This window comes from Andrena cerasifolii, chromosome 4 (assembly GCF_050908995.1).
Source record: "Andrena cerasifolii isolate SP2316 chromosome 4, iyAndCera1_principal, whole genome shotgun sequence".
Lineage (NCBI taxonomy): Eukaryota > Metazoa > Arthropoda > Insecta > Hymenoptera > Andrenidae > Andrena > Andrena cerasifolii.
In genome coordinates, this window is record NC_135121.1 from 3,231,345 (window position 1) to 3,256,400 (window position 25,056).

General features: G+C 41.1%; 1 protein-coding gene and 1 long non-coding RNA gene across 2 annotated transcripts in view; one reads left to right on the forward strand and one right to left on the reverse strand.

The window, feature by feature from the left end:
• The first annotated feature begins 4,392 nt into the window (after positions 1-4,392).
• The window catches only part of LOC143367984 (uncharacterized), a 59,060-nt gene continuing 38,396 nt past the window's right edge, over positions 4,393-25,056 (forward strand). Inside the window, exons 1-3 of the mRNA XM_076810276.1 lie at positions 4,393-4,419; positions 4,524-4,665; positions 8,541-8,696. Coding sequence (XP_076666391.1) covers positions 4,393-4,419; positions 4,524-4,665; positions 8,541-8,696 — 325 coding nt within the window. The remainder of the gene's footprint in view (positions 4,420-4,523; positions 4,666-8,540; positions 8,697-25,056) is intronic.
• LOC143368093 (uncharacterized) lies at positions 11,464-13,018 on the reverse strand. The gene is made up of 3 exons (XR_013085147.1): positions 12,865-13,018; positions 12,312-12,420; positions 11,464-11,934 (listed from the first exon to the last, which is right to left on the reverse strand). It is a non-coding gene; the product is annotated as an uncharacterized LOC143368093 (long non-coding RNA).

Below are 25,056 nucleotides of genomic sequence, written 5' to 3' on the forward strand. Positions count from 1 at the left end.
TTTTCGGGCATTTTTTCCGTAATTGTGCGCGAAAGTACTTCTGCGAGTGGTAATTCTTCTGCTTCAAAATTACTGTCTGTGTTGTGACGTGTGTTTATTCATTTTCTGGCCCTGAAGCGGCACGGGTTCCTCCCGCACGTTTATTTGGGGCCGGATAGCCAAAATTCCTTCTCAGGAGGCAAAACGTGGTTTCGAGTCGATGGAAGAAAATAAAGAGAACAGTACGACAAATTCTTTAATAAATCGTAAACTCAAGAAAACGCCGAGATCACAACCGATTCCGCTTGATCGCTTACATAAAAACTTTCTCAAAGAATTTGGGGCTCCCCAAAAAAGTAAGGTTATGCCTAGCATCAGCAAGGCCCGAAAAAGCGGGTCAGTGGCGCCACCTAGTGAGACGCCCGAGCCCCCAGGGCCCTCTAATAGCAACCATCCACCGACAGAGGGTTGGTCTCTTCCTAAGAAGACATGCAAATCAGCAGAACAACCTTCCACCCATCAATACATCACTTCGGATAACAATCGGTTCCAACCATTAGATGCCCAAAACACTATGGACCTGGATTTAGAAGAGCAAGACATCTCTAGAACGAGCATACCTGTTAATAAGAAGATCGCAAAACCACCTCCCATCAAAACGTTGGAGTCGTCTATCAAGATTTTAATTGGTATTATCACTGAGTTGAACGTTCCTAAATCCGAGTTTCTAATCAAAGAAACGGATGTCGGGGCTCATTCCATTTTTGTTAATAATATTGAAAACTACACTCTTGTATGTGAGAAATTGCTGGAATTAAAAATCCAATTCTACACTTACACACCAAAACATCTTAAGCCGAAATCGATTCTGCTTAAGGGTATCAGAGGCGCCTTTGATCCAGATGTCATTAAGCAAGAAATCTCCGAATTACAACTCCCAGGTGTGGAAATTATTAGCTTAACCAAGTTTATCTTCAACAAGTCACTTCCAAATAGATTTCATTATTTAGTACAACTCTCGAGCAATAGCAAGACTACGGACCTTTTCACAGTCAAATCACTAGCCTACCAAAGGGTTAAATGGGAACATCTAAGAAAGGTGGAATTATTTCAGTGCAAGAACTGCCAGCGCCTTGGCCATGCTAGTAAAAATTGCCACTTGCCATACAGATGTATGAAATGTGCACAATCGCATCCACCTGGAACCTGCACCATAAACATCCAGGACAATAAATCGGCACTTAAATGTGCTAATTGCAACCTACTGGGTTATCCAGCATCATACAAGGGCTGCCCTTTTCTGAAATTTGCAGCGACCAAGAAAAGAGGCCCCTCACGCGCCTACTTCCTCTTCCAACCGTTCCTTTCCAACAAAATATTCGTGGAAAATAGTTGCATTGGCTCGTTGTGACGACGTGTGTTACTAATACGTATGTGCTTCTTGTGTAGCGTTTTGGCTTCATTTATGGCGGAGACGGTAGGTAGTAGGTACTCCCATGGTCGTCTCTGTAGCATCGCGCGTTATCCCTGACAACGCGGGCGGGAGTGGGAGAACCCCACATGGTACGCGTGTCCCGGCTTGACAACGCTGATTTAATGTACAGGGTGATTCTCTCGGTGCGCCTGTCAAAGAGATGCCGCCTGGTGCCCCGTGGCGAGGTCAACCCCCCGTGACGCCTCTCCTAATTTTATGGATTTCGAGGTTGTCGAATTTTAAGGTTGTCAATTCGTCATCTGTCAATTCATTCACGAATTTGTTGAATATTGATAAATATGCTGCCGTGTTAACTGTTGTTCCATAAAATATGGGGCTGATAATTCGTCTGCCGGACACGGCACACCACACTCCAATTTCCTAAGAATGCAACGACGCTTCAAAACCTTCCTATGGGTTTTGTTCTGTCCATATATGCGTATTTTGCGAATTCATGTACCCACTTAAATGAAACCACGCTTCATCGGTAAACCAGGTAACGTCCAAAATATTTGGACGTTCTTGAACCAAACGTTGAAACCACATACAAAAATCCACACGTCTTCTGCAGTCTGTTGGAAGCAGTTCTTGCAGTTTAGACACACGATAAGGGTGTAGCTTCGCACGTTTTGCAGCTTTCTGACACGTTGAGTACGGAAGTTCGATTTCTTGCTGAAGTCATCTTAACGATTTCGATGGTGATGCGACTAATCGTCTTCGTACATCCTGTACCGTATGATCGGACATCTTCTTCCCACCTCCATGTTTATTCTTCACACTCCCTGTGGTCTCAAATTTCTTTACCAATCTTAAAATTGTTGTCGTGTCCGGTGCTCTTATTTCAGCGTAAGTCTCACGAAATGCTGCTTGACATTCCGGTGCTGAACCTTTCACGTAATACGTACGCACAAGAAACACACATTGTTGAGTTGTGTAGTACATGTTTACTTCTAGCTTTCCCAGAATGTGTACTATGTTTGTGACGTTGACGTGTCACTGTGCAATGCGAATCTGATTCTAGCGTTCGTTGTCATTTGTGTCGTCGAGGGAGTACGTTCACTGTTTGGTAGTTTTCTTGTTAAAAATGTTGGAGGGGTTAAAGAAACGGATGAAGAGAAGTGGTAAGAAGAATGAGTGAAATGCCAGAAAAGTCGCGAACAGGAATGACCTGAAGGTCATTTATTATTTTATGGGTTTATGGTTTTTTGGAGGTACGTACGTCACGAGAGGATATCTGCCATGCAGATGTGCAGCTGAAACGGTCTACCTGGTAATCCAAGAAAGTTACTATTAGGCAGGTACAGAAAATTGCAATAGTAAATCAAAGAAAACGTTGAACGGTCAATTGCTGCGGCCGCACACGAATTCTCATACTGTCACGACGCTATTCAACCATTGAAACGGGTCGAAGCCTGAATAAATGAAACAAAATCATCTCCACAACAGTTTCGTGTTTATTTAACCCTTTCCGTGCTCACTAAAATAAGAGTGTGGTAAAAAAATGCCTACTCCTTTTATGATTTGTATGTGCTTGTGGAAAAGTAGTCCAATTTGCATGACATATGGTATAATTTTAATCGGGAGAACGCTATGAATCCATCAGTGTCACTTTCACATCAATACGATGAAGAATAAAGAATTCCTTAATACGCTGTAATGGATATTTCACCCTCGACTGCGGGACGCCGACCTCGATTGGCTGCGGTCGGCCGAGGATTCATACCTGTTTCAGAAAAATTGAATTATTTATTGTTTACCATATCGATATGGAAGTGATACCGATGGATTCCTTACGTTTTGTCGATGAAAATTATACCAAATTTCATGTAAATCGGACTATTTTTAACGAAGTTAGCGAGAAATTTTATAAATTAATTTTTCATTTAATTTCCTTCATTACACTCCGAATTGCGTCGTTTTTGGTGTTAGTTTCATCGGCGAAACATAAGGAATCGATTGGCACCGTTTTCGCAGAGATCTGATGAGAAATGCGGAAACGAGACATTTCGCACTCCTTAATAGGTACTCCAACCCCTTCGAGGGTCGAAATCCATAAAATAGGAGAGACACCACAGGGGGGTTGACCTCGCCACGGGGTACCACGCGGCATCTCTTTGACAGGCGCACCGAGAGAATCACTCTGTATAACGAAATAAGTATTTATAGTGCCTATCCGAGATATAGTGACTTAGGTGTGAAGTCCCTCAGCGGGGTCTTACCCGACACCCTGCTGGGTACTGGCCGCTAAACGTGCCCCCCTACTACCTCTTGCAGGACTGTATTTGATAATGATAAACCGTATCTTTAATTTCTGTTTTATTTTCTGTTAGAGCCCCGGCGTTGTCCCGATCTTCTCTAAATACAGTCCTGCAAGAGGTAGTAGAGGGGCACGTTTAGCGACCAGTACCCAGCAGGGTGTCGGGTAAGACCCCGCTGAGGGACTTCAGACCTAAGTCACTATATCTCGGATAGGCACTATACATAAAGCTCTAACTACAAACGACTTTAAAGTAAAAGTAGGTAATAGCAATAATTAACGTCAAACTTTAAAATTCAGTATTTGTAATAATTATTTCGTTATGTTTCAACAAAATAAAGTGATCCGATTGTCTGTATTCTGTTTTAAATATTTTAGGAGGTAATCACGAGGAGTGCAATTTTTATAATGAAAAATTAGGTTTCCCGGAAATAAATTGAAGTTTTTAGGCATGGTCTTTGAAGTTGTGCAACGTAGCTAAAAATACACTTAGTTAATCGGAATAAAGTCCATCACAATTTATACACTTTTCGCAACGAGATACAAGCTCGTTTATTCCATTACTATAAAAATCTGAGGTCGTAACAAATGAACGTAAAAAAAGCGTAACCACTAAACAATAGCGCGATATCTTTGATTTAAAATGGTAACTTATAACAGCTTATAACATCTTATAATAAACATGAATTCAAAGGTAGTGTCCAAAGCTGTAAATGTTAGACCACTAAAAACCGCAATTTATCTCCGAACATCCTAATAATAGTAAAAACAGGAATTAATCTCTTTTATTTATACATATGCAATTGATTTCAGATCAGACGTGAATATGGTTGCTATGATGAAGTGTTTCTTTCAAATTATAGTCTAAACAAACGTCAGTGTAATTGGATAAGGTTTCTCCGCATAGTTGAATCTTATAGTGAGCAAGTAAACCTCATTGGCACCAAAGTGAAAGGTAAGTTAATTGGTTTATTACAAGCAAAACAATATGTACATCTATAGAGATGAAACTCATATATATATGAGTTTTATATATATATATATAAAACTCATTTTCTATTTGTTTGTTTGTGCGTAATACAAATTTACACCGCTGCGCGGATTTCGTTGAATTTTAGCACATATGTTCTACACGTCCCAGCGGATGGCACTGTATAGCTTTCATTGTCCTCGCCCACTTTCACGGACTGTTATTTAATGAGAAATGATTACTCGCGTAGGATTTCGATAGCAGCGCCGCGTGGCGAGCTACGGTAGACGTAAGTGAGGTTGGTTACAGATCACGTGGTCCGTTCTCATGCGTAGCGGTACCGCAATGTCACCAACAGGTGGCGAAGCTTCTCGCGCACTTTCTCGCGCGCGAACTGGATTACGGTGGATATATATATATTAGAATGACCGTTGGGGTACTGTTGCCAATATTTGCATCCTACCTTCTTCGAGTACCACCGGGTATTTCAGCTAATCTCTATACATATAAAACGGAAAGAATTATTGCGTTTGTACACGGTAAACTCGGAAACTACTCAACCAATTCTCCTGCGATTTTCACAGATATGTAGAGACAACATTTGGGGAGATTTTAGGCTACCTATCATCTCGATATTGCTAAATGGGACTGACAATGAGTAATAAGTGAAATAGCGAAGTGAGGCAGATAAAGCTTACGTGGCGTTCACCGTCATGCGCGCAAGAGATGGGCGTACGGTTCTCCGTCAAGTGGGGGGGATCACGGTTGCCAGGAGTACAAACCAGGTGGCGTGGAGTAGCAGCGCGGCGGGGGGATGTCGGATTAGTATGTACATATAATTCTACACATGCAAGGATTGATCCACTGCTCCCCACCGCGTTCGTGGTCCGTACATACATACTCCTGGCAAGCCTGGCGGAGATGCTTGATGCCTTGACGGACCCAGTCACATCGTTAGCTGTTTATGAGCGTTGACATTCACGCGCAAGCAGGCTTTGCAGTTGGACTTCCTGTCCAAATAATGTTTTTGAGGCTTTCACTGTTGCCACTATCAGCATTATTATAATTTATGCCACCCGCTTCTTAGCACCACTTTTCTTTTCATCAATTCTACTAACCGCCAGTGTTATAAACGCACGTTCTTCTGTCTGTATGTTCACGATTATTTCGAGAATCGATTAGTTTTTCTCACAGATTTGAAACGTGCACTCGAGGTGTGCGCTCAAAAACTGTACATACGCGTAAAGTCTCCGCCGTGATAAAGGACAATCGCGCGGTCCTGACGCGCGAGTCTGGATTATATACACATATAATGAACGTAAGCAATGGGTAATGAAGTATATGTAAGTAAGCACTACATATGAGAAGCCTGGGTGACGCCGGGTACTTTATGCTAGTTAATAATAAAATAATAAACTGAGAGTCGTTATAGTCAAGTCATAGGGTACAGACGCGTTACGGGACAATACCATAGTAGGGAATGTTTTGCCGAAGGTCCTAGCTGATGAAGTCTCGGATGGTACAGGACAATATACGTTTAAGGGGGAACACCACTGTGACGGCCGGATAAATGAGCCTTTTTTAAGATATTTTTAGGAATAACTTACAGTTTTCATGTAAAATTGTTATTACCTATCTTTAGTATAATGTCTGAAGAGACTATAAAAAAAATGAATAGAAAAACATGCATAGATTTTCATATACACAGGAAGGTGAATTTAGTTGAGGTGCCGATTCAAGCGGCTCGGAGAGAAGGTGTCGAATACTGGATGTCTCTAGCACGATGTCTCTGGAAGATCTCTTGGATTGTCTCTGCTGACTGCTGCTGGCGGGCCTATATTTATACCCATCCGTAGAACTTGGCCCGCACCAATCGCTTGTCGCATTTTACGCGCACCAATTAGTTTTTTGTATTTGGTTTATGCCAATCAGGCGTTACACTCGCGTTTCACTAGGTGTTCGGACGATCGTACGTTGTTACGCATGCGTACTCGATCCGTTCACGGTCCGCACTCGGTTCACTCGCTCGTTTGAATGACACTGCGTATGTGTTCACTTCGCTTAGTTCCTTCACTGGTACTCTAGAGCGCGTTCATTCGTACGTGTGCTCGCGTCTTATTGCTAATACAACAGGTTTGAGGTATAATATAACATAATATAAGAATTAGAATTATAACAGAAAAGAAAATTTATTGGCGGCTCGTCGCGGAACGTTACAACCTGTTATTCTCAGACTGATCGGACATGCGAACGGAACTACCAAGCTATACTAGAATTCGTTGTAATATTGGATTGTATTACTAGTACTAACCCAGCCACCTCTACGCCGCAACAATATGTATGTAAGACAAGTGCAATGTTTATTATAATTCACTGCATTAACCGGTTAACTGTGTTTAGTCGATTACCCGTATCATACGAGTATCGAATACCCGTAACCGTATTTTCCGCAAACCCGGCTAGCGCCCATGTAACCGAAAAGCACCCGATTAACCAGTATCAAGAGCCCCAGTTCAAACAACCGCCGCGCTCGACTCACAAGGAGACCGCATAGGTTATGCAATCGGTTCTGGAATGAGACTGGGTGGACATTGTAGTGCACACCTAGTGTTACAAAACCGTAAAGGGTTTTTGTACAGTGGGCCTTCGTTTTCGAGAAATTTGAGTTCAAAGTTTTGCGCGACTGTAGTATTTCAGTTGTGCAAACATTCTTAGGAAGCAACGGTCGTAGCTGCGATATTAAGATGTTTGGCTACGGTGCTGGAGGTCTTCGGTTCGATTCCTGGTGCGCGCTTGTTTTTTTTTTCTTTTTCTTACCGTAGTAATGCAATGGCTGCACCTAAAATTATTTTACGCTGTAACGATGTTAATATATATTATTACAATAATACTGCACACAAAGTACAAACATAATACAAGTGCAGATATAATATAAATATAATAAAACCGCAAATTACAAATAATATTAGTGCAACAATATTAATATTATTATCATTATCGATGATGTATTAAATTTACTACGTCTATAAGTGTGAGTGCTTTTATATATTTAAAAAATATGCCGAAGACGTCGCGGGCTGCAGACTATCGAAAAGACTTTAACGGCAGTTAGAGCTCCGGTCATATCTGACCGTAGGGATAGTCGTATACAGTAATATTGTTGCACTGATATTATTTGTAATTTACGGTTTTATTATATTTATATTATATCTGCACTTGTATTATGTTTGTACTTTGTGTGCAGTATTATTGTAATAATATATATTATTAACATCGTTACAGCGCAAAATAATTTTAGGTGCAGCCATTACATTACTACGGTAAGAAAAAGAAAAAGAAAAAAAAAACAAGCGCGCACGAGGAATCGAACCGAAGACCTCCAGCACCGTAGCCAAACATCTTCATATCGCAGCTACGACCGTTGCTTCATAAGAATGTTTGCACAACTGAAATACTACTGTCGCGCAAAACTTTGAACTCAAATTTCTCGAAAACAAAGGCCCACTGTACAAAAACCCTTTACGGTTTTGTAACACTAGGTGTGCACTACAATGTCCACCCAGTCTCATTCCAGAACCGATTGCATAACCTGTGCGGTCTCCTTTCAGCGCGCGATGCGGGCGGTTCATCATTAATCACACTCGGTCCTTTGCACGAGCCTCGCCGCACTGTGGCGGTGTTTGTTCGTTCAATGCGCTTTAACACCGCTACATTGTATTTAAAATCAATATTTTTAAAATCATATTTTATATAATTATTACAATTTCTTGGTGAAAAACGAATTAGACAAATTTTATTTAACTTCGTGACAATAAAAATCAATAATGGTTTTCTATTTTTTCTCTGTTTGTATTATCTAGGGGATCCAATCTTTGAAGTAATAAAAGATGTCCAACCGGATACCGAATTAGTGGCATGGTTCTTTCCCACGGCAGAGCAAGATTTCGTTTTCATTTCACATGAAATGTGTTCAAGGTCGGCCGTATACAGGTGCACAATCGATTCTATTTTAGATGGTAAGTCATAAAGAATTCGAACATTATATTAACTTTTTGATTGGTGACTAAAAGGTCAATAATCGTGTTCAAATTTGCAAGTGTAGTTACATCATTCGTATTCCTATAAGGATACCTGGTTTTTGTGCCGAAAAGTAAGCGCTGTCCTGACTCGAGTCGGTAAATTAACATCGAAACATGTGATTATTCACTTGCTTTGCATCACGAGAGCTATTTACACTTAACGACGAATATTCAGCTGTGTGAGCGGTGTGCGAGCGCAATATTTATGTTCGATAATTAATTGTGCCAGTCATTTTGACGTAAGCAGACCCCTGCCCCAGACGCTAAGGTAAGAGAAGTTTTGGGGTTTCTATTTAAATGATTGAATCGTTGAGCGAGAATTTATGAGAGTTAGTACGAGTTAAACATCGTCGGGGGCTCTACCTGCGTACTTGCAAAGAAGACCCACGAAGGACGCGATAGGAATGTCACACTATTTAGGTGTTACACGGCCCTTGAGGAGGCCCTTCTTCCTGGGCCGTGCGGTGAAATTGGTGCGGTCCCCGCGGCCGGGTGGCAAGTCGTACCTCTTATAATAGGGAGGCTCTCCAACCCCATAGTAGTGCAGGGGAAATAAGTGCTATTGGGCTGGACGGCGCGGTCAGCCCTGGTGGAACCACCGTTCTCCGATTGTTTGCATGCTCGCGGGCCGAATCGTCAGAGCTGCCCCTGGGACTCGTGGCATCGGTCAAGACTTCCCCCGCTGCCAAGTCGCTACTAATTCGACTAATACGACTATTGTTTAAAATACATATATGACTCAGTTTGGTGTGTCCGATTCTTATTCTGGTTATTATAACTTGTTGCTTACGATTGAGGTTTGGGTGAGATTTGATATCATAAAAGTTAGAGATATATTTATGTAATGGACTTGCTTTAGATATACTTCCGGATGGCCCCAGTGGTCGATCGACACGAGGTATGAGGGTGGGGAGGGGCTGTGGACCCTAAATCTAAAATTGTAGCTTCGGGTATTTATTAGTTTCCGAGATATTAATAAAAATCTTTTAGTATGTCTGTTAACTTATTCCGACACAACTCATGTAAAATGGAGACAAATCGGACACTATCTCATAGGGCCTTTTATGTTCCATAGGACCTCCCCTACCACTCCCTAAAATATCGCTACGTATACTGTTTACACCCTGCGTATTCCCAGATTTCTTTCTCGGTTCTGACACTTCTATCGCTTTTATCTCCTCTTCTTTCTTCTCCTTCAGTTTATCTTCATATGTATATCTGTCTAAACTTTGCTTTTCCTGTCAAATATTCCTCCTCAATTTTACCCGCTTTGCATTTCGTGTACAGCACCTTGACTTTTCTATTTTCCCTGCTGCAATCCTTGTCCCACCAAAACCTGTACCCGAGCTTTCTCTCCTTTATCTTAACATCCTTTCAAACAACTAGCCCACTTCGATTCCTATTTGGTTAAACTCGAACTCCTCCGTGTTATTCCTGAAACATTCTATGCTTCTCATGTCCCAGTACATGATTTCTTTCACTTTACCACCAGGGGTGGGCACTTCCCATATATTTCTGTTGGCAAAATCAGCACCCTCTGGCGGATTGTGCCGCTAACTGAATCATAAAAAGCGGCAAAATTGAATCCTAGAATTATGGTATGGGTTACAAGGGAACATATCGAACCCGCGCTTTTCAAAATATTTTTCTGAGGACTGGTTCTTACAAAAGCCGCATTAAAATCGGCGTGTGCGGATTCGATATATTCCTTTGTTAGTCAGTTTCATTACAAATAGAAAATAAATGACTAAAATACAGTTTCTATATGACTATAAATAATTATAAGTGTATGCGTATAGTCATTTTTTTTTTTTTTTTAATTGGGCGCTTACCGGACACTCAGTCCTATTGGACCATTGTGCTCGAGCCCTTGCGGGCAGTCCTAATTCAGAGGGCTTGCCGCTAGTCCGGCCTCTCGTGCGAACTCGAGAAGCCCGCTCACGGTCGTGTCCTCCAGGTTCGCCGTGCGAGGGAGGCAGCTCCCAGCAATAGCTGTCTTTGGACTGTCATGCCCTCGCACTGCGTCATACGGTGAAACGGCGTTTCGTCGTCCACCCCGCACCACGGACATCTTGGTTCCTGCACGATCTAGGCGGCTGAGTGCCGCCCTTATCTTTTCCGAAGGCCGCTTCAGCAGAGCCTTCGCGTGTCCCATCTGTTGGATTCGTTCCCAGAGTTGTTCGAGTTGCTGTCTGATCCAGCACCTCGTCCACTCCTTCACAGTCCCCATGGAGACACCTAAGGTGCAAGACAGGTCCCGATTTGGTTTACGTGCCCCTTCTCGGGACCTGTCGTTTCCGAGAGGTCCACGGCGATAGACCTTTCCACCTTTTCCCCCCATATCCTGGCTCCGGTTCCGGTTTTGGTTTTGGAACCATCTGTATACCAGGTGAGCCCCCCCCCCCCGGAGAGAGTAACTCCTTCTCGCTCTATTCCCAGTCCTTTCTGCTTGGAAAGCCAACGACGAAGTTATGTTTGAAGCGGTAGGCTGGGTCACATTGGTCTCCCCCGCAGTCCAGGGCCTCATGCGAGTCCCTTGCATCCTGCAGAATCACCGCGTGCCCGTTTCTCGTACCTTTCCATCTTCCCACGAAGTGTATCCTCAGGGCAGCCTTTCTAGCCCTGGCCTCCGCTGCCAAGTGCGGTGGCGCCAGGTCCAGCAAGACTCCAGGGTGGGGAAAGCACCCGTCATCCCCAGGGTGGGGAACGCACCCGTCATCCCCAGCAGTGCGAAGCGATACACCTTGCTCAATGTCCTCCTGCGGTTGTCCCTCCTCATGGAGGGCCACCATACCACTGACGCGTATATCAGTTGGGGTTCCAGAATGACCGTATAGAGCGTATAGTCATACAACGGTTGTATTTTGCTCATTTAATTTTAAGAAGGAACTGTATGAAGATGCAAGAAATATATACTTTTCATGTTCACGCTTGTTTATTAAATAGATATTACTTGTTTCTACTTTCACCATTCATTTGTTTACAAAATTGTTCCATGTACATTTTCATTATTATTATAATGATATTATGTCATGATGAATATGTCATGGTTGTGATCACAAATAAAATGGAATTTTACATATTTGAAACTATAAAATTTAATAGTGTGCAACATGTTTTCATCTCTTTTTGCAAAAGTATATATTCAGAAATATTAAATATTTTTTTACGCATTCTGCAAGGATGTAGTACATTTGCCTTTTGTGTTAGTGTCGAAAATATCTATTTTGCAAATGTTAATAAGTAAATTTGTGTAATTTATTATGTACAAAATTTATTAATAATATAGTGCATATCGTATTGTAGCAAAATTGAAAAAATGTAATATTTAATCCTTTGGAGATGGAAGCTGAAGTCAGGCATTGAAAGCTACAACTGACTAACCCACATTTTTTTTCGAAATTGAGTTAGTAGCAATAACGTATTCCAATAGGCTCTACTAATAATATAAAATAGGAAAAATTATTTTTTTTTCAATGTGGGTTAGTCCGTTGATGCTCTCAATGCCTCAAATATTCCTAACATTTTTAACTGACTTTGACTGATTTACACTGACTATCGTTTAATGTAGCAGACACTTGCATCGGCGAAGACAATTCCTCGTTTCTTATATTCAATGACTCTTCTCCGGTAACAACTTTTGATGTCGATGCTGTTGCTTCTATCCATAAAACAATTAAAAAGAAAGCAATTATTTTTTCCATATCCTACCTAAAAATAGTCCTATATCTACTCATATTGTGCAAAACCAATACCTTGTGGCAAATGGTAATTTCTGAGAAGTTATTGCTGTTCGTACCAGTTCGTACTAAGAACATGTTTGACGATGCAGTAAATCCTCGTTATAGCCCCGTTTTTACCATGCGTAGTACACCCGGTGGCTATCCCCACCATTTCTTGGAATCGTTCGGTCAAGAGTGTGAGAACCCGAGAACGAGCGAGAGAGAACGAAAGAGTCGATGACAACTTCGTGTCAACTGTTTCGTTCCCTTCTGCTCGCTCTTGGGTTCTCTCACTCGCGGCCCCACGGAATAGTGTCCGCAACGCGTCGTACGCCCGCTGCCAGCCCCGTTCGTCGGGTTTAATACGAGTGATTACTATATACCCTTTCCAGTAAAGTGTTGGTGCCATACATGATAATTTTTAAATATGCGTTTAGGATTCTCAATAACTTCTATCCGTCTATAAAAACGGTTTCGATCTTTGTGCGAATTCGGCAATCAGTGTCGTGTTGATTTTTTGTTTCCACATCCAGGTATTGTATACATATGTACAAACACGGAAGATATCTGCCACTCATACTGAATCACGCGACGTCAAAAATTTGCAGGCTTTCCTTGAATTATTATCTACATTAGGCGAGACGCAGGAGAAATTATATTGTACATACTTATGGGGGTAGACACAGGTAATGCAGCGCGCTGTATACCGACACAATCTGGCCCGAAACATGGGTTTGGGATTTTTCATTTTTCGTCCTTATATCAGCAGATTTTGGACTGGGTTTAGGACTCTTTCGAAAGAGGAAGGTTCACTGCGGAGCGCTCTGCTCATGGTTCAACGAGATTGTGTTGATGTATAACAATATGCGTGTCCAAAGTAGAGCAAAAGTCAACAATATACACCCGCAGAATCCTAGCATTTTTAGGTCACTAAAGGAGTTATGTGACTCAAACGATGAGCAGAGTGCTCCGCATTGAACCTTCCACTTTCGAATGAACCTTTATTCAGTTCAAAATCTTCTCATATTAGGACGAAGAATGAAAAATCGTGACTGCAATCCCAAATACGAGTTCCGCCATATTGGCGAGAATACAGAGCAAGTCACGTGCATAACTGAATAGCAAAACTGAAGCGTTAGCTGGATGCATATGCCACAGTAAAGGTCTGCGCACACATATCCATTCCGTGTCAGTTCCGTATCCGTCGTGCCAGTGGTAAGAAGAAGAGGGGCGTGAAGGGTCTTAAAAGCGTGATGCAGTCAGTATATGCATTTTTGTACCATTATGTTAGGTTATATGCATTTTAGGCATACATTGACTAGGAACTGCTGGGAACTGTGTACATTTACTAAATTAACGCTTTTACTGTAACACATGCATCACTTGACATCGCCGTCGAATTTGTTATAATTACATGGTCACATTATTTAAAATAAAAAAAGAGAGATTGGAACTTTTTTTTACTAATACTGGAAGTATTGATTTACTGATGTCATATTTTCAGAATATGGAAGTTACAGCAATTATTTGAAATTATTGGTCTCATTATTATTCTTTTTTATTCTTTCGACTATTGTATAAAATATATAATAAGGAAAAGTTTCCAAATCAGTCAACAGTTGAGTCCCTGATTTTTGTTGTAATTCTTTACGGTCCTATTTAGTAAGAAGCCAAGGTAATCGAAAATTTCACCGATACCAATAGTAATTTGCGGAAAATTAATGTATTGTTTAAAAGAAGAAGATCACCTACAATCATCGTGATTGATATAGACCGAGCTAAAGTAATCCGGCAAAATTTTCGGCAGAACACTGATTATTATTGGTGTCAGAATGCTGAGATGTAGAGTCGTTCTTTCTAAAGTTTTTTATTAATATTAAAAAAGTTGCATATTATTAAAAATAAAAAAAATTGTCGGTTGTCTGCGGCCCCTCCCGCCTCTTCCTCCTTTTCCTCCTCTTCTTCTTCTGACACTCCCATACTTTAAATCGCGTAGTTGTTTCTTCAGCTCGCTGTTCTGCAATATGAAAAATAATCATAAATGTTATGTTAATTACTGCAATAATGTCTAGACGCTTTCACGGTTTCATCAGAATGTAAAAAATCATTCAAAGCGACCCGCCACCCTCTTTCGCCCCAAGGTCAGATCGTGTCCGCGGTAACCGCGTCGCAGCCGCGCAATCCGTACGCGCAGGCGCGACCGCGAACGAAGCGCGACGTTTGAATTTGGACCGCGAGAGAGAGAGGTACGATATACACGTGTCCTTATCCGTATCCAGACAAAACACAGGCATACGTATTATTATGTACACAAGAAGGAGAAGATGCAAGCCGAAACGTCCGTGGCATTATGAATTCGGTAATCGCGCGAACACCTATCGAAAAACATATATGCTGAACACATATAATGCTGAACATTCTGCCACACACCTGGGGGAACTTTAAATTCAGGACGGGCCTCACTGTAGTGGGGTGCAGGAGTCTTCCGAATACTGTTCGGTGCTTCAAATGCCATGTTCTCGGGCATATGGCATCCGCGTGCCCGAATAGGATCATGCGGCGGCGCACAGTGGTCGAAAATCGAGAAAACCTGGTCAAAACCCTAATTTCTATAACCACCAATTATGGTTTCCGACCCTATCACCGTTTTCATCGCCTATCTGGCTACTAATTACCAACAGTTAGAGGAACGTAAGTTTGTCATCATTCGCTGCAGCTCATTCCAAAGTTGAGTATTGTCGGAGTGTTACTTTCTCAGTGAAATTGGACGTGTTGTTTGTGACTCTTAAAACTATACTTTAAACTGGTAGGATAACCATGGATTCAGTAGGTAATGATAAATGCAGTCGCATAGTATATTTTGGTACAGATTTGAGACATGTAGCAATGAAAGGGTGAAATTTCAATTAAAAAATTGCATCCCTGTCACGACTGCTAGTGAAATTATATTTAGCTAGAGATAAAGTTTACGCCCGGGCTCTTCCAAGCAAAATTTCTTCTTCTGCCATGTGTTGTGGCGTACAAAATACTTTTTCCCATATTTGCCTCTTTTTTTGAGAGAATCAATTTTATGTTGTACGGTGCAGTGATCCCAAATCACCAAAACGTAAGCAAAAGATACAGATACAGACTTTTGATATGTACAAAAATGAGTATACTAAGATTTACAAGATCGCTGATTACGAATCTAAGGTCAAAATAATTGCAAAAATAAAATGGCTGACCCAATATGGCAGACCCGTACCACCAGAAAACATCGGATTTGGTCTAAACTTAGTATCCTGAAGTTTTCGAGGTCGCTGATTAAGAATGTTAACTCTAAATTGCAAAATAAGGAAGAAGGAGGGTCATTCCACCCCAAATCGATCACTTTTCTCCCTCGGTGTCTCGGATTTTTTTAAAACTTGAATATGTTGTAGTCCTCGTGGAATTACTCAGCTGACAATCCAAGAAAAACCAGTTTTCCGTGTCATTTTCTTTTATGTATTCAAAAACCATCGAATCAATTGTCCGGAATTTTTTGTGACAATTTTGTTCAGTGTTTGATCTTTCCGTACACAAGATTTAAAAAACTTGGGCCTATTATTTCACTCTTAATTTTGTAGTTATATTCTCAATATTGCGTTTTCCCATAAGAATACATGTTAACTTGAGAGTTAAATAATTTGAAAACTACGGAATCAATTTTTCTTAAATTTTGTGGGGGGGGGGGTACTATTGTATAAAGATTGATGCCTTCGATTTTCAACGATTTTCGCTTATTTTGAATATTACTGAAGTTCATCCTTAAAAGGAGCAAAATCACAACCATTATTAAAAACGTTATAAACAAATCTTTCATACTAGGAGCTGCAGAAATATTAGAAGGCAAATTTTTTCTCAATTTTAGTTGACGAAACCACAGAAGTATCCGACGAAGATTAAATTTGTACATACTTATTAGATTTAATTAAAATTAAGGACGCTACGGCAGAAAATTTATATGATCGTTTTCTACATTCCTACCGTCAGCGTTGACCCGATGGGCGGTCCGAGAGCACGAGCATCCATCGCGTTTTCCAAAGCTCGCGTGGAAGGTGGTGCTCGAAACCAATGAAGTTGCGGGCATGTAACGGATGGGGAAAACTCTAGTAGTGTGCGCGTATGCTCGTACCCGTAGGTTTATATAACCCTTAGAGCCCCAGTGTTCTAGATTTTAGGAATTGGGAAAATAAATAGGAATTGACTAATGATTAAACAATAATATTATATAATTGGAAGGAATAGACTTGAACAGTCCCATTTACACCTCTGATTAACAAAAAAGTTTCTTATTAAACGATTTTTCTTCAGCTTCAATCCTCTGTTTATATGTTTGTTTGTATGCATGTGTGTTTAGTTGAAATCTAGAAACTCAATTTTAACCCACTTCCATCTATCCAGTAGACTTGAAACTTTGCAGGCATATGTAGTTTGGATGACAATACAAAATTATGAAGAAAAAGAAACCCCCCCAGGGGTTTAAAAAATTACCCAGTCATCAATAAACATTTCACATAATCACAAATCCAAACGACTTGAAATCAGCCTATAACAAATCAAATCAATTTAATCGACGTGAAATCAGCATGTAACCCATCCGTTACATGCCCGCAACTTCATTGGTTTCGAGCGCCCCCTTCCAGGCGAGCTTTGGAAAACGCGATGGATGCTCGTGCTCTCGGACCGCCCATCGGGGCAACGCTGCCTTACATAAATATAATTTGAATGTAGAAAATATTGTTGGTTTCTGCGCTGACAATGCGAATGTAATGATGGGGATGAACAATTCATTCAAGTCGCGGTTATTGAGTGATAATGAAGAGATTTGTGTGTTCCCATGTATATGCCATACAATGCACATGGTTGCTTGCCATGCGTGCAATGAGTTACCAAAGGAAATAGAAAAGTTTATTATTACGAAACATTATTATTACGCCGCAACAGTATCTTTAGGACATCGGGTATAGCATATAGGTTATATTTGCTGTCACTTCTAGGAAATAAAGATTTTGGTCGAAGAAATTTTGTTTGTTTATAATTTTTGTCTCGAATACTAATAATTCGATAAAAATACTGTAAATAGAAAAAATGTGTGCCGTGACAAGCTTTACAACACTATATTTTTTAAAATCCAGTTTAACAAAATTTAATTTTCCAATCTTTCTTAGCGTTTGGACAATAATTTTTCCCATTTTCGAGCGCTAGTCCCCTTATTGTATCCGAGCCCTCAATTGTTCTAATAGCTATGGAGGAGAATGAATTCCTTTTTAAAAAAATATATATCGTATATTTTTGGCTACTCTACAGACTTGCAAAATTGCAGCAAAATCGGTGTGTACGGGTTCGATATGTTCCTTTTAAATAATATAGTACAGTAGAAGGATATTATTATTATTATTATTATTATATGTCTGTATTATATCGTATAGACCATCATTAATGTATGCGGAAACACATGATACATGGGTGGGGTTCAGCAACAGGTGCTCTTAAAAAACATTAAAGTCCTGTTTTTACAAATTACGTTATTGCAAGGGAATGAAATTTGTTTTGCGTTAAATAAACCACAATAAGACAGCAAGGTTAAAAGACGAATGTGATATCGTGTTATTTTCTTCCTCCGTTCTCTTCCGTTGCACGGAATATGTTCATAAGACGATTTTTAAATTGTTACTCTAACAGAAACATTTGTAAATCGCGGGCTTTGACTCTCAAAACAAAACCTAGTTTTACTCGTGCTTAATTCTAGTTCCTACCACGCGTAGCGTTACAATCTGTTTTGAGACTTTACCGGTAACGTTGCATGCGACACTAAAATGGTAAGGGGGTCCTAGGACCCCCCAAACCAGCGACACAAAAATACATTGCCTGATAGGTCTATTCTATACCTCGGCTGTGGTTTTGCTATTATTCCACGTTGGCAGTCCTCTCGAGTAGTCGCCATCTCATATTCACTACCTGAACTAAATTTGTCACGCGACTTGCTCTGTATTATCGCCAATATGGCGGAACTCGTATTTGGGATTGCAGTCACGATTTTTGATTTTTCGTCCTAATATGAGAAGATTTTGAACTGAATAAAGGTTCATTCAGAAGAGTAAGGTTCAATGCGGAGCACTCTGCTCATCGTTTGAGTCACATAACTCCTTTAGTGACCTAAAAATGCTAGGATTCTGCGGGTGTATTTTGTTGACTTTTGCTCTACCTTGGACACGCATATTGTTATATATCAACACAATCTCGTTGAACCATGAGCAGAGCGCTCCGCATTGAACCTTCTTCTTTCGAATGAGTCCTAAACCCAGTCCAAAATCTGCTTATATAAGGACGAAAAATGAAAAATCCCAAACCCATGTTTCGGGCCAGATTGTGTCGGTATACAGCGCGCTGCATTACCTGTGTCTACCCCCTTAACTGCTGCTCTACAACCTAACCTAAGATATAGGGTCATTACCTATAAATCAATATTCTATTGTACCGATCAAGTGTCGTAATCTAGACCGATCAAAGCGTCACTATTTATAATATTCTAGCCGAAATACCCCAAGGATCATTTTAACATATATATCCGCAGCAATCCAGTTCTCTCTCGAGAAAGCGCGTGAGAAGCTTCGCCATCTGATGGTGAGATCGCGGTACCGCTACACGCGAGGATGGACACGTAATCTGTAACCAACCTCATTTGCGTCTACGTAGCTCGCCACGCCGCGCCGGTATCGAGACGCTACGCGAGTATTCATTTCTGATTAAACAACAGTCCGTAAAAGTGGGCGAGGGCAATGAAACCTATACACTGACCGCTCGGACGTGTAGAACATATGTGCCAAATTTGAACGAAATACAATTATATATTACCGACCACCACATCCCACTTCTCCAGTCCTTTCCAGAACTCCCCATCCTTGTTCTTTACTCGTGCTACATTCCAGAATGCCACCTTACAGTTTTCTACTCCCACTTCCCCCTCTCCCCTCTTCATTCCCCCTTCTCTCCCTTCCCCTCCGTATCCCCGCTTCCCCATCCATTTCTCCCCCACCTCATCCCATTTTCTCAATTTCCCATTCACCCACATCTGCAGATGCACCATCTTCCCCCTCTCCCTCTCCCACTCAGCCTCTCTTTCTTCTTCCGTCTTCCCCGCCTCTCCTCCTCCGTGAGTTCATCCTCAAACCTTTCCCTTCCTCTCTTCATTTTTCTCCTCGCCCCCATCACCTTCCTCTTCTCCTCCCTTCCCGTTAGTTTCACCAACACCATCCCTTAACCATCCCCTCTTGCTCTCCCCATCCCTTCTTCATTTCACTTATCCCCCTCACCAGATCCCTTATCATTTCTTCCAACACTTTCATTCCCCCTCCCCCAGCTTCATCCCCGGTATCTTCCCTCCCTCTGGCGATCTCGTCATTTTCCCGCACCTTTACCCCCCCCCCCCCACCGACCATTCCTCCTCCTCCCTCTCCCTCTTTTTTCCCCAATAACTCTTCAAACTCCCTACGCTACTCCCTACACTGCTCGTGCTGTCCTTCCTAACCCTTTCCTCATTCTTTCCCCTCCATTTTACCTTCCCCCTTTCCCATCTTCTCCCCATTTCCTTCAGTTTGCTTTTCTCTCCCGCCCCCCCCCCCTGCCAGGCATTCCTTTCCCTTCATCATTCCCAAGCTCTTCACTTTCCCCGTTCAAACTTGGCGCCTTCTATCCCTTCTACCTCTTCTCCTCTCCTCCAGGTGTCTCCACTTTCCTCTTTGTAGCCACACTTCTTTCACCTTTTCCACTTAACCTCCAAGTCTTCCCTTATCCCTCCTACTTCTCCACTAAACTCAATCCAAGCCCTATAATCAATATTCCTCTCCCTCCAATCCTCCCCCTCACCTTCCACAAACACACACTCCACTGTCTTTCACCTCCTCACCAACCTTTCCTTCACCCGCTACACCACTCACTTTCACGCACCTGCCATACACCGCGAACGGAAACCGAAGTCCTCACATATATATTTATACAACTCAATACATGGTAAACATTAGTGTATACTGTATGTATGTTGTACAATCCTAATGGGAAGGGAGACCTGCAATCGGAATGCCTGGAACATAAGAACTATAAGTAATACAGTTATTTAATTGTTGATCTGAAATGGATTAATATAAATGCATTGTTAATGTATTTATTATAAATTAATATTATAAACTACAAAAAAGCACGAACCTCCATGCAAGTAAAATACGTAGTCCCATCACATATTTTTGTGTGCATTAATTACACTGCGAATGCTTATGCAACTATAATATATTTAGCCATGCAAAATATATGCAAAGTATACAAAATACAAAACACAGAGAACACAAAAAATAAAAAGTCTGTACAAATTAAACATTCGCAAATAGTTTATTTTTATGCAATTGTTGCCTCAAGTGAAGGCGTGTACCCAAGTGCCTTTCTGTGGCCTTTTTGCGTATGTCATTATTCTAATAGTACTGTACGTATTCGCTATAACTTTCAACATTTGATATTCATGCAGTTCGTGTACACCATCAGTTTCAAGAACGGGGTGTGGTGGTGTGAATAGTGAAAGTATGGTACTCGAAAAATTTTCAAGCACTATTGCACATATCCGTTGTTTCAAGTGAACATTATTTATATATCCTAGATGAATTTCTGCACGAAAAGCTTTTTCGGCATGACTCACAATATCGTAAACGTTTTTATAAAAAAAAAGCATAAGCAAAGCATAATTTTAATACCAATTTCTTGTACTATTATTATGGCTTGATGTACTATTTGAAATTGTAAATCTGCTATTGTTTTGTTTGTGAAAAAAAGCTATAGGAATTTTAAATTTTCTACTATATGAAACAATTTGCAGTACTAGGACTTCTGTGGCTAATTGACACCGTAGTCAATGTATCCGCGGTATTTATCGATTTTTTTATCATATAAAATTTCGCTAGGAATACTCATAGCGTCAAATATTAATGCAACGTCTTTCAAATACTAATTGGTTTTCACATCTTCTTGCAGAAATGCAATCATTTCACTACTAAAACCCGGTTCACAATTAGACGCACTTAACCATTTTCGTAGCATTGAATCGTGAGGCAAATTTAGTTTCCCCCGAATAAAATGATATGCTTTCCGCGAGTAAAAATATAAATTTAAAGCAAAGCTTTTTATTTCTTCGCTATAGCGCTTCTTATTTTTAGGCATTGATGAATTTTGCATCTCATTTTCTAACACATCCAAGGAAAATCCACCAAAACGGTTCCGCAATACCTCCTCTACTGACTGGGTGGATATACCATTCTCTTCTAAATTTTGAATGACGTCGGTCATTGTATTCTAGCGAGCATCCCGCCGCAATAACCGCTTTTGTAATATTTGTACTTTATGCCGCAATTCTAGCACTGTCTGCGTTGGAGGCAAACACTTCTCTGTTAATTGAACACCAACGTCGTTTTCTGCTATGCTCGCGCACTGTGCATGTAACAATAAAATTTAACTGTAGGTTTCAATTCAGATTTCATACATACAATTATGTAAACATCATGAGAAACTTGTACCATTGTTGAACGCCCACGTCCTTTTTTCCTGTGCCATTGCATTGTTCCTGTGACTTCCCTGACGGCTCCTCTTCACCAAATATCACATTGATATTGGAAATCCAAGGCCCATAATTGAGTGCCTGTAAAATCTTTCTACTTTCCCAACTTTATCTACGGCTACATTTCATGAGGTCTTTCTTCTTTGTAGTATAAACACGTTTGTGCATTCGTAGTGCCTTATGGAAAAGATAATATACATTATATAGATATTTACGTACGTCATTTGTGTGATTCTAATTAAAATGGTGGCCGAATAATGTTGGTATTGCATGCCACTTCAGTGTACGCCGCACACTTGTAGATGTTCCGGATTGGAAGCAGTCAGTAGTAAAATGTTCACTACATATTTTACTATATTTGCTTACTTTAGGTAGGAAACTCTGAGGAATTGCCACAACAAATCTTTCATGTATCTCCACTTTTAACGGGAAGCTGTACAAAATTACATTTCTTATAAGTAATAATCAAACATACTTTTCATTACTAAAAATATGCTATTTCAGTTTCATTTTCATTTACCTATGAAAAGTAACACCCTCACTTATCTTCCACTCACTTTTGCAATTCTTAATGCAGCACGAATGAACCATTTTTTTCCGAACTACCAAAATGTCAAAATGATGCTAACCAATGCTAACTGATACTAACAAATAACAACGAGCACAGCGTGGCGTGGCATCTATACCCCCATCACACGCTATCATGCCTACAGGATAGTAGAGATAGAGAGGGATAGTAGGAAGAAGAAGGATACATTCACACACTATTTTTCATTTCTCTCGCACCACTGTCGTCTGTACTTCTTACCACTGCTGTTCACACTCCAGTTAGGATAGAGTTAGACTAGAGTAGGAGAACACCGAGAGCACGCGTGCTCGACTTTGGCGAGCGCTAACATATCACGTTACGCGTCAAGTCAGTCTTTAGAAGTGGCTACGGCAGCGTTGCCGGGAAGTGGGTTCCTGCAAACTATTCGTCGTCGAGGGGGAACGTTTACAGCCCATAGGTGTTCCCCCTTCATTACGAATAGTTTGCAGGAAATCACTTCCCGGCAACGCTGGGCTATGGTATGGCCCTCGCCGTGTCTGACCTGGCTAATGCACGTAGACAGTACTCTAAGGCTACTTTCACACGCACCGGTGTTAACCGGACTGTTCGTCAATGGTGACACTCACGACGCCAATGGTGGGACCGCAGCGGGTATGTGCATGCTTGCGTCAGTCAGTGTTCAGTATGCCTGTGGATCGTAAACGTCTTCTTGTGATATTTCTCTTATATCGACGTTACAGGAAACTTCAACGTCAAGGGATTCATTGGATTCACCTAATAAATAAAAAAAGAGAAGATACTGGACAATTTTACACGTTATTTGGTGACCTGAGAAAAGATGAAAATAAGTTTTTTAATTATTTTCGTATGTCGAAATCTACCTTTGATGAATTACATGAATGCTTAAGAGATAATTCAGCGTCAAGATACTAAAATGAAGAAATGCATTGAACCTGTACAAATGTTGGCTATTGCAATACGGTATGTATTTAAACACATTTTCGCAAATTTTTGGTGCTCGCTTCTCGTCTCTACATATACACTCTCATTCTCTTTCATTACCTACCTTTCGATATCTAGACATCCATGCCTTCTTAACACGTTGTGCTGGGGTATTTTTTACGACTTTCCTTTTCTATTTAACGTGAGCCATGTGCAACCCGCGTGGCACGAAACGTGTTAAGGGTTTCATTCAATCAGAATCTTTGCCATAAGATGCTTTACGAAACAACATTACTCGAAAACGCGTGCCATATGACTGTTACCAAGGGCAACCCCCGGCAAAAAACCGGTGCGGTGTGAAAGTTTCCACGGTGTCAAGCTGGGTCCAGACCTGTATGCGTATAGGTTGAGTGGGGCTGACCGCGCACAAATAAAGTATACGGAGGGGTCCAAATTGTCTCCTGTCTTTCTCCACATATTTCTGTGCTCAGCTAGCTCAGACATATATGACACCACGCGCAGTCACCAGACTACTCGTTTTGTTCCTCTGTCCGCCCGCAAGACAGCTTGCCACAGAATAATTGCAAGAGATTCTTCTCTACTACAATTGTTTGTGTATTTAAACTTGGAAACTCTCGTGAGCGACGCTCGACTCTCGAGAAATGGGGACCATGAAAAATAAGGATACTGCTAGCCATTAAGAAAATCTCAAGTTTCGTATTTCTCATCGGATCTTTAGGAAACCGACTCCAATCGATTCATTGTGTTTTTCTGCTAAAAAGGCATCAACTGCCATGTAAATCGAACTTGAATTAATGAAATTACATAAAAAGTTAATTTACAACATTTAAAAATATCTTCGTTAAAAATTATCCGATTTACATGAAATTTGGTGTCTTTTATTCAAGAGACTGCCAGGAATCTATTGATGTTACTTCCGTACCGATGTGGTGAAAAATAAAAAACTTGACTTTCGGCAATATTGATGACACATCATCCCAGCGATCGTATACACACGTGCCACTCGATGTCTTGGTAGCGCTCGCCGCAAACCAAAGAACGCTGCGTCGCGTCTGGAGTTGCTCGGGCGCAGGGATGCTAAGGAACTTGTTCTGCGCCGGATGTTTCTTGCAGAGGGAACACCTACAGGAGTGGTGGTAATGTGTGCGTGTTGACGTCACTGATGCACCGTCGCTAGCGCCAAGCCAAGCGACGTGAACGCGAAGCTAAGGTGACGTAACATGCTTGTCACGCCACTGCGATGAATTGTTGTACTAATGGGTAATTGAAAAATATAAGGTCCTCTATTTTGTGCCCCGCTTATAGCGGAGCACGGGAGAACCATAGGAACGTTCCCTTCCGACGCAGTCGAGTGTGTCTGGGGTTCGCTGAATGAATATACCACCGTTAGCTGCTGTTTTTTATATATACAGTTTATTTCCGTTCGTAGGCCTTTGCCACAGTGTG